The sequence below is a fragment of the Python bivittatus genome, unplaced genomic scaffold, assembly GCF_059951505.1.
Source record: "Python bivittatus isolate LINGU-HERP-01145 unplaced genomic scaffold, Pbiv_v1 ctg000430_np1212, whole genome shotgun sequence".
NCBI lineage: Eukaryota > Metazoa > Chordata > Lepidosauria > Squamata > Pythonidae > Python > Python bivittatus.
The window spans coordinates 417,836-431,061 of NW_028277071.1; the positions used below are offsets into that span (position 1 = coordinate 417,836).

Below are 13,226 nucleotides of genomic sequence, written 5' to 3' on the forward strand. Positions count from 1 at the left end.
CACATTTACTCATATTTGTCCTTTTTCTAAATTAACACCTCCAATGTTTTTCCATCTCCTTGTACAGACACCAAGGGAACTTTCTAAAAAATAGTAAAATATGGAAATACTTATCAAATTATTTCAACAAAGAATCTTCTTGTGTGTGGAAGAATGTCTGATCAGACCTTCAGTTCAGATCCGTATATGAAATACTGGATTATGATAGCAATAAAAGAAGGGGCAGAGAAAAAAAACATTAGCATATGATGCCAGCTTTTCGGTATTATTAAAATATATTTCTGTGTCCATGTGATCCATCAAACCCTCCCATTCCTCCTCCCTTTTATGCAGTTTTCAAGTCAGGTTTTTGGGAACAAATGTTGATTGCAATATGTGATCATGGATAGAGATGCTTTAAACCTGGAAAAGTTTATAAACATTTGTATCATACTACTAATATATGGAAAGGTTTTGATTTCCCCTGTTGCTGTAAATGTTGATGAAAGTCATGAAGAAACAAGGCTAGATTCTGAAGTCTCTTTCTTTGTGATCTATTAATATCAGAGCTTTTATCCAAGCTGTAGTTAAGACGTATTAGGTCCAAAAATTTGCAAATCAAAAGGGCAAGAGTAGCTGCCAGTCCTGTGAATCACCAAAGCAAGAACTATTATGAATCAAAAGGGGTCCTGAACCCACCCACTCTTTAACTCATCTTTGGATCCAGACAAGGCAGCTTCTGTCCCTCTAGCAAATGCCTGGCAGCCAAGTTGAGAAGGACATGCATAAAAGTGGATGAGTGTGTATGTGAGTGTGAGAAAGAGCAAATGTCCACTGTAACCAGGAGAGTTTTGCTACTCCTTTCAACTCACTGGGTCTCCCTGTATTCCAAAGAACCTGTTGAGACTCAGGGTTCGGTTGGAGAGGATCTGCGTGCGTCCCTAATTATTTCCCATCAGTTCACCAGGGCTGTGTGTCTCGTCTTTTCCAGCCGCACCTGTCTGGAAAACCCAGGTACAAAGCAAGGGGGGCTGACAAGATCTGCGTTCCTCAACAGGCTGAGAGTGTGTGAGTGAGTGACCATAAGCCGAAGATGGGAGCACGTTTAATGCACCTTTCCCATGACTATAAAATCCCTTCTTTAGAAACCATTTTATCCAAGCAGTAGTTCAGACATATTAGGTCCCAAACAGTTTAAACTAGCACCTTTTAACCACTTGTTTGTTTGTTTCATAAAAGGAGGTTTTAATCCAATTCTTTTTCAAAGTTTGCTCAATGAAAATAGCTCCATTTTCTTTTCCTTCCTTTTTTTTGGGTGGTAGTGGTGGTGGAAGCTTTTTGGAATCATTCTTAGAAAAAGAGAAGGAAGAAAGATGATTGCTTCAAAGTTTGGACCACTTCTAGCTAAAATTAAAATGTTGCTCTAGGTATAGAGAACTGTTATTGCACTGCTATCCTGTCACTTTACAACCAGCACGATGTTTGGCAAGTTAACTTTTCTTTCTTTTTTTCCCCAGAACTACCACCCAGGAGGTAAGTCAATTCAGGGAGCTCTGTAGTCCAGTGGAGACTTGAACTTGGACTTCAATAACTGACCTATTTCACTACCATATCAGAACATGCATTTGCTGTTAGAAGCGAGTAAAAGACAAATAGATCAGTACATGAACAAGAGAGGCTGCAAACTTTGACATTATTTAATTTTTCTTATATCTACCAACGGTGTCCTTCAACAATGATATGGAGCAGGCTCTTATTTCCATGCCTTGATGGAACTCAAACAGCCCCACCTCTACTGAATCTACTTACAGCTTCCATGAAGATTCCCATTGAATTGATCTGCAAATCTTTCCCAGTCTGGGAAATATAAAATACTGCATGTCAAGACTAAATATCATGCTTAGTTGTCTCCTGAGATGATGCAGGCTCTGGAGAATGTGATTGTGTTAATACCTCATTTCTAATTAATTTTCAATTAGAATTAAATGTTTCCATGGAGAGAAGTAAAGGCAAGAGTTGTCCCAAACCAGCAAGCAATGAATTCCTCTACTACTGAAGTGACCTGGATGTGATGGTCACTTCTAAATCCTTGTTCCATGATTTATGATTTGATTATTCATATTTACATATTGCAATAGAAGAGAATATCTGTAGCTCAGGGTTGAACGGTGGAGTCCTTGGTGGTCTCTGAGTTGGTTGTTTGCTTGCAGAAGTTTCATTACCCAACTAGGTAACTTCATCAGTGTAAGTGAGTGTGGGATTTTCTCCCATTCAAAACACTATTTTCTTTTTCCATTATGGCGCCAAGGCGGATACCTGTTTGATAGGCTCACTTTGCTGGGAATTTTGAGGATGAGGTGAAGGGTGGGTGGAGGTGTTTGATGATCCTTGTCAGTTTGGTGGGAAGCCAGCCATGTTAGTACCAGTTCTCTGGGCCAGCAGGAGGAGTGGGAAGAGCACCAACAGCAAAGGCAGGCAGTGCAGTGGAGGGGACCAATCCTTGAAGGGGCCGATGGAGCCCTGTTGACCCCTTCCTGTGCAGCAGCCAAGCAGGACTGCTTTCAGTGGTGGCCCCTCCATTGCAGAGGATCCTTGGTGAGCAAGATGCAGGCAGCAGAGCTCAGAGATGCTGTGGATCATCTGCCTTTGCTCCAGCTGATGGGTGGCACGGACTGGACTCCAGAGGACACAGCAGCATGGCAGAGCTAGCAGCAACAGACTAGCAGCTTAGCCCCTCATCCTCCATCTTGTGTCTCCACCGCAGAGAATACAGGGACAGTCTAGACCTGCTCAGGACAAGAAAGTGGCGGTGGCTACGGGGTCCATAGGAGTCCCAGTGGAGTGGGGGGCTCAGGTGGCCTAGCAGTTTGTAGCAGGAGGAGCAGGAGCAAGGCAGTGGACCTGTGTGTGTGTGGGGGGGGGTTGCCTTGTGTCTTGCAGCTGCCGCTGAAGCAGTCACATGGTAAAGCAGCCATTTTAGTGGATTCCCTTCCTGTCTGGGAGGACCTGGAATTGAAGGTGCTGGCACCCAGATTGAGGACATTGGTATGGACCAGGAGCTTTTACATGGTTTGGAAGTTGGAGCGGGGGCTGAGTATGGGGGAGCCCTCTTGCTCCCCTCATGTGAGAGATGGGGGTGGCTGGGGGTGCTGCTGCTACCCAGATATACTTCTCTGGTGATGCTGTTGCGGGGCTGTCCAAGGGCCTGGAGCCCATTAGGGTCTAGATGGAGGATGAATGAAATGTCTGCAAGGAAACAATGCAGCTTGGAGAGCACCAAGGACTCCACATATTTACACTTTTTACATTTTTGCTTTTTGCTGCTATTCTAATGTTATTCTGATATTTCTCTTGCTTAAACTCTATACCTTAAAAAGGGGCCAGCTGGCTGCAGGCAAATTTCATAATTAAACAAGCATATAAATAGGTCTATAAATATTCCAAAGAAACACAAGGGCATGTCCATTTGTCAGTTTTTTAGTTTGCCAACTACAGTGTTGTTTGCTGCACAATGTTTTTATTTTTTTATTTAACAGTTATATACTCCATAATCCCAGTGCAGGCAGCATAAAAAGGTTTTCAACAAATACTCAGTCCATAAGAATCAAGTTCAGAAGTAAAATACATGAAATCACCATAAACTATTTAGCATAACAAAGAAATCAGCACATTGTCTTAAAACAACATAAAAAGCCACCCAGAGTTGCCCATTGGGGGGTGATGGGCGGGGGACACATCAAACAAACAAACAAATAAATAAATATATAGCATGGTACTAGCATTAGACTATCAGGCAAATTCAACCATAAATTATGATCCTATACTGAAATGAGTATGTTCAAAATGACTGTTCTTGGTCAACTTAACCAGCTGCCAAAAAATGGTGAAATATTTGGCAGCCCTCCAAAGAAAAGGTCAGATGCACCAAGTCCAAGAGGGACAGAGTTTTCAGGGTTTCCGTGGACCTTTAGCAATGGCTTTGAACTGTCTCATTAGATCTTTCAAGGCTTCCTGAACTTGTTTGTTTCTCAAGCTGTAAATGAAAGGATTGAGTAGAGGGGAAACAATTGTGTTCAGAATAGCCACCATTTTGGCAAACTTCAGTTTTCTATCCTGGGCTGGGCTGATATAAAGGAAGATGCAGCTCCCATAGCTGATGGAGACAACAATGAAGTGAGAGGCACAAGTGGAAAATGCTTTCTTTCTTCCTGTAGTGGATGGGATTCTCAGGATAGTTTTAATAATGTTGATATAGAACACCACTGAAATGGTCAAAGTCCCCAGCAATGAAACTGAAGCAAGGATAAGCCCCAAAAGTTCATGACGTCTGGTGTCCCCACACACAAGGTGGTTCAGAGGAGTGTTGTCACAAAAGAAATGGTCCAGGATATTTGAGTCACACATTGGAAACTGTAGGAAGACCATAGATGGACCAATGATGAGGAAAAAGCTTGCAATCCAGCAACAAAATGTAAGGGATGTGCACAAACTCTTGCTCATGATGGATGGGTAGCGTAGGGGGTTACAGATGGCTAGGTATCGATCATAGGACATGACAGTTAAGAGGAAAAACTCTGTAGTGCCCAGATAGAAGTACAAGAAAGATTGTATCATGCAACCAACATAGGAAATATTTTTATTGCCCATCAGTAAATGTGACAGGGTTTGAGGGATGACAACGGTGGAGAAACCAATTTCCAAGATGGAGAAATTCCAGAGGAAGAAATACATTGGGGTGTGGAGCCGGTGGTCTATATTAGCCAGAATGATAATCACAGCATTTCCCGTAATTGTCAGAAAGTAGGAAAAGAAAAGGATTGCAAAGAGCAGGAGCTGCAGTTTACGAGTGTCTGTGAAGCCAAGAAGTATGAACTCACTGATTCTTGTTTCATTACTTTTCATGGTGACTATAAAACTGGGATCAGGAAATTGATAGAAAATTATTTCTGTTAATATTAATGCTCAGATGAATAACTGTACATCTGCTTTGAAAATGCTACTCTGACTAGAATTTGGATGTGACGCAATTCCTTTAAATTAATGTCCTGAAAATGACTCCCACATCTCTGGTTCCACAAGATAGTTTTCCCTTCTGAGGGGTTAAAAATATGTACATGGCATAGAAATAGAAAAAGGAGAAAGTAAACCACTTGATGATCCCAGAGATCATGAAGACAGATAATTGTTTTTTCTCTGTTGTGATGAGAGTCAGTATATGGGCACCATGAACAATCATGGTTTATCATCATGGGCAGCAGGGTAGGGCATGGTGTCTTGTTGGTAGAAGGGATTGCCAACCTTGCAAGGTAGCCCACACAAGAAGCACCCCCAGAAGTAGTACCTCTAATCCTATTGTAAGGTTTCATTAACAGAATCTTGCAAGTCTGAAAGTGCATCTCTCCCCCCTTGGCCTTTACACTCCAAGAAACGATTGAGGGTCCCTTCTGAGATGTTTGCCACACCCATATTACTTCTGTAGGCCCAGCTGCCACTTCTCTGACTGTTGTCTCATCTGCAGCTCTTCCTCCTGTCACCCTAGGTCATTCTCACATAGCATTATAGGAATTGAGGACTGTTTGGGCACCCCCAGTAAGGTCATCCCAGAGCATTATCAGATGCTACATTCTGGCTGTAAAGGTCACAGGTTGATAGGCAATGCTTTCTTTCTCGTTCCTGTGTAACATAGTTTCACTGGGGCTCTGTTGGTGAGACTTGGTTGCATCTGTCACCAAACACTTTGTTTCCATAATGAAGTGGGCATTTTCCCCATGACACCTTATATATGGACTTATGTGGGAGGAAAACCCTGTTTTTCAAAACATGGGAGGAATTCAGAGGTACATTATGGGTTTGCTCAATCACTGAAGATTTTCCCATTATACTTAACAACTTGTGACATTCTCTTTTTCCCCAAATGCTGTAGAGTTTTAAACATTCCTGCCTTCAAACACAGCGTGACAAAATCCAGAAGCAAAATGCAAATGTAATATTTCCCATTGATGTTCTATATTGTGCAGGTGAATAATTTCTCCCCCAGTTTCCAATACCTTCAAATGTTTCTCTGTATTTTGCAGCCAATGAACGGACATGGACATATTTCAAAAGTTATAGAAAAATCTTACAAAATACTGTATATATTCAAAGAAGAATCTAATCCTTGTAATTCCACATTACACTGTCTTTTTTTTTTTTTTTAATTTAATTTAATTCATTGGCTTCCTAAGCGAACAGTTCTTTGCTTGTCTGAGAATTTATAAGATATACTCACATTTTATAATTCTTCAGTCTTGGAGCACTAAAATAGGGAAAGATCTTAGTCCAGAATGAACAAGCTAGGTATCTCGGGATCCGTGTGTCCATGTATTTCCCTTGACCAAGGCTCACTTGAAGCCTCTTTGAAAATTGCTATTAAATGGGAGGTTGTGCTCTGGCTCTGATGCAAAGGCTAAAAGGTGACTGTGAGCAAGAGTGGATATGAAGATAGCAGCTCTCTCTGACTCCTTCCAAGAAATGCTTCTTTCCCTGAGACCTGGAAAAGGCAGCTAAGAGAAAATAGTATTTGCTTTAAGCAGCTACACTGATGTCCCTGAGGGACTCTGTTTGGGGTTCTTAGCTAGAAAAAAATTGCAGGTCTCTTGAGCAACTTCTGCACCACCATAATCAGCTAAAGGCTGTAGAATCCAGATAGAAACTTTGGAGAACTTTCTATCAGAGATATTGAGCAAATCCACATGTCCTTTCTTAAGTGTAAATCTTTCTTCTTTATTGAAAAAATTTCAAGACTGGGGAATATGTAGCACTTCCTGTTCTGAAACAAAATAGACTAGGCCTTACTTCTACTAAAGTTGCCCTTCAACTAGCCCAATTTTGCTTGTTCCATCCCAAATCTGCTTAACATGGGTACATAAATTAAATTTTATTATGTGTGCATATCTATATGTGTGTGTGTGTGTTTCTGCATGTACATACAGAAATACAAACAAGGCATGAAAATTGATAGGGTTTATGCTGTTTGCATTAATTTACATCACTTGTGAAATTACATAGTTGAACTTTAATGGACACCCAGATGCAATGGACAGGTCTCCTCCTCCCCTCTTGAGTTATTATATTGAGGTTTTACTACATAGATATTTACTACATAGATGTTTTTGCATTTGTAGGTTTTTGAATTCCAACATAGAGGAGAACATATGATTTGTTAAATAGAGAATTTCCGCTGATGAGTTCTTGGGCGAGATCTCATCTCTACGTATCTTGGTAACATTTGATTTCTTCAGCATGGATACTGGGGGATTCTGTTGCATGTCCAGCCAGCTAATCAGCCATTAGCTGATTCAATTCCATTCCATTCCATCTCTTTTCACCACTAACATGGTCATGGCCATTAAAACATTCAGGCCTTCCAAGGAAGTGTTCGCCTTTTCCCCACAACCCCCACCTTTTAAAAATCTCTCTCTACTCTTTAGATTTAGGGAAAAGAAACAGATAAAGAAACCACACAATGCCTATCTGTAACTTCAAAGTAAAACCCTGTCTTGCAGACCACTCTATACTGGAGATCTTCCAAGGATATTCACTGAAATTAATGGGTTCAACCACAGTGCTTTGTCAACATCAAATACTACCCAAAACTACCAAATAACAGGTTATTTGGCAGCCCTCCAAACAAAAGGTCAGATGCACCAAGTCCAGATGGGATGGAGTTTTCAGGTTTTCCCTGGACATGTAGCAGTGGCTTTGAACTGTCTCAATAGATCTTTCAAGGCTTCCTGAACTTGTTTGTTTCTCAAGCTGTAAATGAAAGGATTGAGCAGAGGGGAAACAATCGTATTCAGGATGGCCACTATTTTGCCAAACTCGACTTTGCTGTCCTGGGCTGGACTGATATAAAGGAAGATGCAGCTCCCGTAGCTCATGGAGACAACAATGAAGTGAGAGGTACAAGTGGAAAATGCTTTCTTTCTTCCTGTAGCAGATGGGATTCTCAAGATAGTTTTAATGATGTTGATATAGGAAACCACTGAAGTAGCCAAAGTCCCCAGTAATGAAAGAGAAGCATTGATGAACCCCAAAAGCTCAAGACGTCTGATGTCCCCACACAGGAGGTGCATCAATGGTGTGTTATCACAGAAAAAGTGGTCCAGGATGTTTGAGTCACACATTGGAAACTGTAGTAACAGCAAAAACGGACCAATGATGATGAGAAAACTTCCAACCCAACAACCAAGAACAAGGAAGATGCACAAACTCTTGCTCATAATGGTTGGGTAGCGTAAGGGGTTACAGATGGCTAAGTATCGATCATAGGACATGACAGCTAAGAGGAACAACTCTGTAGTGCCCAGAGAGAAGTACAAGAAAGATTGTATCATGCAACCAACATAGGAAATATTTTTATTGCCCATCAGTAAATGTGACAAGGTTTGGGGCATGACAACAGTGGTAAATCCAACTTCCAAGATGGAGAAATTCCAGAGGAAGAAATACATTGGGGTGTGTAGCCGATGGTCTAGGTTAGTCAGGATAATAATCACAGCATTTCCCATAATTGTCAATAAGTAGGAAAAGAAAAGGATGGAAAAGAGTAGAAGCTGCAGTTTACGAATGTCTGTGAAGCCAAGAAGTATGAAATCAGTGATTCTTGATTCATTGTTTTTCATGGCGACTATGGAAGTGGAATTGGGAAGTTGACAGGAGAAGAAAATTCAGTCAGCTGAATAGGTCTAGATCAGCTTTGAAAATGCTGCTGTAACCAGAAATCTGTTATCATTCAAACTACTGGTCTCCTGAAAATGACCCCCACATCTCTGTATTTCAGAAAGATGATTGTTCCCTGTAGACGTATTTATGTGGGAGGGAGATCAGTCCTTTACACAGAATGATAGGAATTTGATTTTCAACTGGATATCATTTGCTGTCTGCACTTTTCCAAAATTGCTATTGAATAACTCTACATCAGCTTTGAAAATGCTGCTGTAACCAGAATTCTGTTGTCATTCAAACTTCTGATGTCCTGAAAATGACACCCACATTTCTGTATTACTTTTAGAGAGATAGATTTAACCGGATTGTCTAACAAATAATGCAAATAAAAATCATCGGAGTGCCCTGGAACTTAGATTAAAAAGGGGGTAATCAACTGGTACTTCTAAATGAATATGGAAATGTTGGAAAATGTTAGAAACATCTTTAAAAACCCTGTATATATTCGAATAACCATTAGAAGGGAGAAAGTCTGTATTACATTGATTTGTTTTAGTTAATTTAATTCATTGGCCCATTAAAACAAATCTTTGCCTTCTAGGAATTTATACTCTGTACTTACATTATCTATTTATTCAGACTTGAAGCAATAAAATAAGGAAATATCTTTGGCAGGAGATCCATATGTTCAAGTGTTTCCCCCATCCAAATCTCAGTTGAAGCATCTTTAAATTGTAGTACTGTGCTGTGGCTGAGAAGCAAAGGCGGAAAGGTTGTTGCAAGCATGGGGGTCTCGAAGGTTGGATTTCTCTCTGACTCCTGAAAAAAAAAGCTTCTTGCCCTAGTGTTACGCGGGAGCTGCAGAATGCAACCAAGAGAAGCTTCAGGAAGATGAATTTATTTTAAGCAGTCACAGAGAATTGCTACGTTGATGCCCTCAAGTGGTTCAACCCTATTTGTGGTTGGTAGGTGGAAAAATTGCAGGTCCCTTGGGTTATCTTTCTATCATCAAAATCACCTAAAGGGTGGAGAATCCAAATGGGAACTTTTGAAAACTCATACCATCAAAGATCTCCAGTAAATCCCTAAGCTCTTACGGGAGTGTAACTCCTTCTTCCTTCATTTAAAACATTCTAAAAGGGAAAATAGCCCCTCCTGATTTCAGACAATAGTGAATAGGTCTTTCTTATATAAACAAGTCCTTCACTTCAATCTAGAACCATTTTGACTAAACATTGGGCCAATATTCTTTTCATTACTGATCTTTTGGTCATCTTGCCCTCCAAAAGCATATCCTGAAAGTTGTTTTGCTCCTTCAGTATGATGGATGTGTCAATTCAGTGCAAATGATTTCATAGGTATATACTGTATGTGGGAATAATTTTTTCTAGTCCATCCTTTTGGGCAAGAAAAAAAATCCCCTCTCACTCCTAGGGGGGGTCTGTCTTCCTTAATCTGGGGTCCTCTCCCAGAGGCCTGGGAGTTTGAGGGTTCTGCATGGTATCTGAACTCTTTCTAGCCCTGCACTCTTCTGGCAGAGAGCTCCGATGTTGTTCTTGGGATCTGTTGGAGCCTCTCTCCCAGCTTTGGAGCCACAGCCCCAAGTGCTCCTACCACCACTGGGACCACTTTGGCCTTTGCTTTCAATATCCTCTTTAGTTCCTCCTTCAGGCCTGGTAATTCTCCAGCTTCTCATACTCCTTCTTCCTGAAGTTGCTGTCACTTGCCACTTGATAGCTGTCACTTTATTTCTTTTCATTAGTACTATAAAACTGGGATCCGGAAATTGATAGAAGAAAATGATTTCTCTTAATATCAATACTTAGCTGAATAAATGTGCCTCTGCTTTGAAAATGCTGCTCTAACTAGAATTTGGATGCATTATCAGGTTTTCCCTAACCTTTAGCGATGGCTTTGAACTGTCTCAATAGATTTTCCAAGGCTTCCTGAACTTGCTTATTTCTCAAGCTGTAAATGAAAGGATTGAGCAAAGGGGAAACAATGGTGTTCAGAATGGCCACTATTTTGGCAAACTCAACTTTGCTGTCCTGATCTGGACTGATATAAAGGAAGATGCAGCTCCCGTAGGTGAGGGAGACAACAATGAAGTGGGAAGAACAAGTAGAAAATGCTTTCTTTCTCCCTGTAGCAGATGGGATGCTCAAGACAGACCTGATGATGTTGACATAGGAAACCACTGAAATGATGAAAGTCCCCAACACTGAAAGAGCAGCAGTGATGAACCCCAAAAGTTCAAGAAGTCTGGTGTCCCCACACAGGAGTTGGATCAATGGTGTGTTGTTGCAAAAGAAATGATCCAGGATGTTTGAGTTGCACATTGGAAACTGTAGGAAGACCACAAATGGACCAATGATGAGCAGAAAGCTTCCAATCCAACAACAGTAAACAAGGGAGGTGCATAAACTCTTGCTCATGATGGATGGGTAGCGTAAGGGATTACAGATGGCTAGGTATCGATCATAGGACATGACAGCTAAGAGGAACAACTCTGTAGTGCCCAGATGAAAGTATATGAAAGTTTGCATCATGCAACCAACATAGGGTATATTTTTATTGCCCATCAAAAGATGTGATAAGGTTTGAGGAGTGACAGCAGTGGTAAATCCAATTTCCAAAACAGAAAAATTCCAGAGGAAGAAATACATTGGGGTGCGTAGCCGGTGGTCTATATTAGCCAGGATGATAATTACCAAGTTTTCTGTAATTGTCAAAAAATAGGAAAAGGAAAGGATGGAGAAGAACAGGAGCTGCAGTTTCCGAACATCGGTGAAGCCAAGAAGTATGAACTCACTGATTCTCGTTTCATTGTTTTTCATAGTTATTATAGAACTAGGGTCGGAGGGTTGATAGAAGAAGAAATTGTTTCACTTAATATTTAGCTGAGTAACTCTGCTGAACATTCTAGTATAAACAGAATTTCATTATGACTCAATTCCTTCAAACTACTGGTGTCCCATAAATGACTCCGGTGAGACTAGGCTGAACCTGCTGTAACTAAAGATGAAGCTGGCAGGAATCTTGTCTAAAATCTTGTTTCCTTCTTATCTACCAAGGAGGTAAATAAGAAGGAAACAGGTTGTTAAGGAAAGAAAGGAAAAATATCACCTGAACCAGACAAAGGAAATTGGGCCTGACTACATTGGAAAATAGCCCAATCCCTGCTAATCAACAAAGCAAGATCTGTTGGGGATCAAAAGGGGTCCTGAAGCCCGCCCACTCCTTGAATCATCTTTGGATCCAGACCTGGTGGCTTCCATCCCTTTAGCTAGTGCCTGGCAGCCTAGTTGAAAAGGATGTGGGTAAGCATGGATGAGTGTGTGTGTGTGTGTGTACATGTAAGAAAGAGCATATGTACATTGTAACCAGTAAAGTTTTGCAGTTACCTTAAATTCAGAGGGTCTCTGTCTATTCCAAAGACCTTGATGTGCCTCAGTGTTCGGTTGGAAGGGATTTGGGTGTGTCCCTAATCATTTCCCAGTTGTTGACCAGGGCTGTGTATCTCGTTTTTTCCAGCTGCACCTATCTGGAAAACCCAGGTAGAAAACAGATCCACATGCCTCAACAGGGGCTGTGAATGTGGGAGTGAGTGACCATAAGCCAAACCTGGGAGTGCCTGTAACATTTTTATTGGTGTCAAAGTGGGATACATGGATTGGACCCTTTGAATTTATTATTTGGGTGAGCAATCATGGCTTTGTGGAAATATGGGGGTGCCTTTCTCAGGTGTTAGGTCCATTGGAGAATCCTGAGGAAGGGGAAAAGGGTTTGGTATTTTGTGAATGGTTGGCAAAACTTGTTAAGAAGTTGGGATTGCCTCTTGGTGACTTGCAGGAGAAAATGAAGTCAGTGTATTCGGGGAAGGACATTAAGATAGAATTTGGGAAGCTCTGCAAATTAAAAGGGTTGCTGGGTGGGCTGCAGCACCCTGAGCAATCTTGGATTGGGTGAGTTATCCATTAGATTTAGCCACATTGGAAAGATCTGCGGGAAACAAGGAAAGCTGTTGGAAGTGTTGGGGAAGAAAGGAAAGGAAAGGAAAGGAAAGGAAAGGAAAGGAAAGGAAAGGAAAGGAAAGGAAAGGAAAGGAAAGGAAAGGAAAGGAAAGGAAAGGAAAGGAAAGGAAAGGATGTGGGAGAGGTGTAGGTGGGGAAAGAAGAGGGAGAGGAAAGAACAGGAATAGGAATTTGTAGAGAAACCAAGAACAGAGAGTGGGGAATGGAGACATGTGTGCAAATATGGCGAAAGCTGAGAGATTTAGGAAAAAACATGGAGATGTGGGATGGGGCTTCTACTTGGAGCTTGAAAGAGTGGGTTGAGCAGTTACAAAGAAATCAGCAAGAAAGGCATGAATCAGAAGGGGAAAGTGAAGGGAAAGTGAAGTAGAAAGAGCAGCCTTTTCGCTGCTCTGGCAAGACTGGGACAATCAACAGTGTGCCTCAGTATTCAGTTGGACATTATTTTTGTGTGTCCCTAATTATTTCCCAGCTCTAGCAACACCTCTCTGGAAAACCCAGGTAGAA

At 41.3% G+C, this 13,226-nt stretch overlaps 2 protein-coding genes and 1 pseudogene across 2 annotated transcripts; all 3 read right to left on the bottom strand.

The window, feature by feature from the left end:
* Positions 1–2,759: 2,759 nt before the first annotated feature.
* LOC103055874 (olfactory receptor 6E1-like) lies at positions 2,760–4,881 on the bottom strand. The gene is made up of 3 exons (XM_007443938.1): positions 3,975–4,881; positions 3,149–3,225; positions 2,760–2,765 (listed from the first exon to the last, which is right to left on the bottom strand). The coding sequence occupies exons 1-3, from the start codon at positions 4,879–4,881 to the stop codon at positions 2,760–2,762; spliced, it is 990 nt and encodes a 329-aa protein (XP_007444000.1).
* Positions 4,882–7,688: 2,807 nt separating this feature from the next.
* On the bottom strand, positions 7,689–8,645 carry LOC103056121 (olfactory receptor 6E1-like). The gene has a single exon (XM_007443939.2). The coding sequence runs from the start codon at positions 8,640–8,642 to the stop codon at positions 7,689–7,691; it is 954 nt and encodes a 317-aa protein (XP_007444001.1). The 5' UTR covers positions 8,643–8,645.
* Positions 8,646–10,550: 1,905 nt separating this feature from the next.
* Positions 10,551–11,522, bottom strand: LOC103056362 (olfactory receptor 6E1-like; annotated as a pseudogene).
* Between the last annotated feature and the right edge of the window lie 1,704 nt (positions 11,523–13,226).

Excerpts from the sequence above, each read along its gene's own strand:
- LOC103055874 (XM_007443938.1), bottom strand. The coding sequence starts at position 4,881 with ATGAAAAGTAATGAAACAAGAATCAGTGAGTTCATACTTCTTGGCTTC. Across the intron at positions 3,226-3,974 it reads TCAGGAAGCCTTGAAAGATC|ACATTTCATTCATCCTCCAT; the intron begins TAATGAGACAGT and ends GTTTCCTTGCAG.
- LOC103056121 (XM_007443939.2), bottom strand. The coding sequence starts at position 8,642 with ATGAAAAACAATGAATCAAGAATCACTGATTTCATACTTCTTGGCTTC.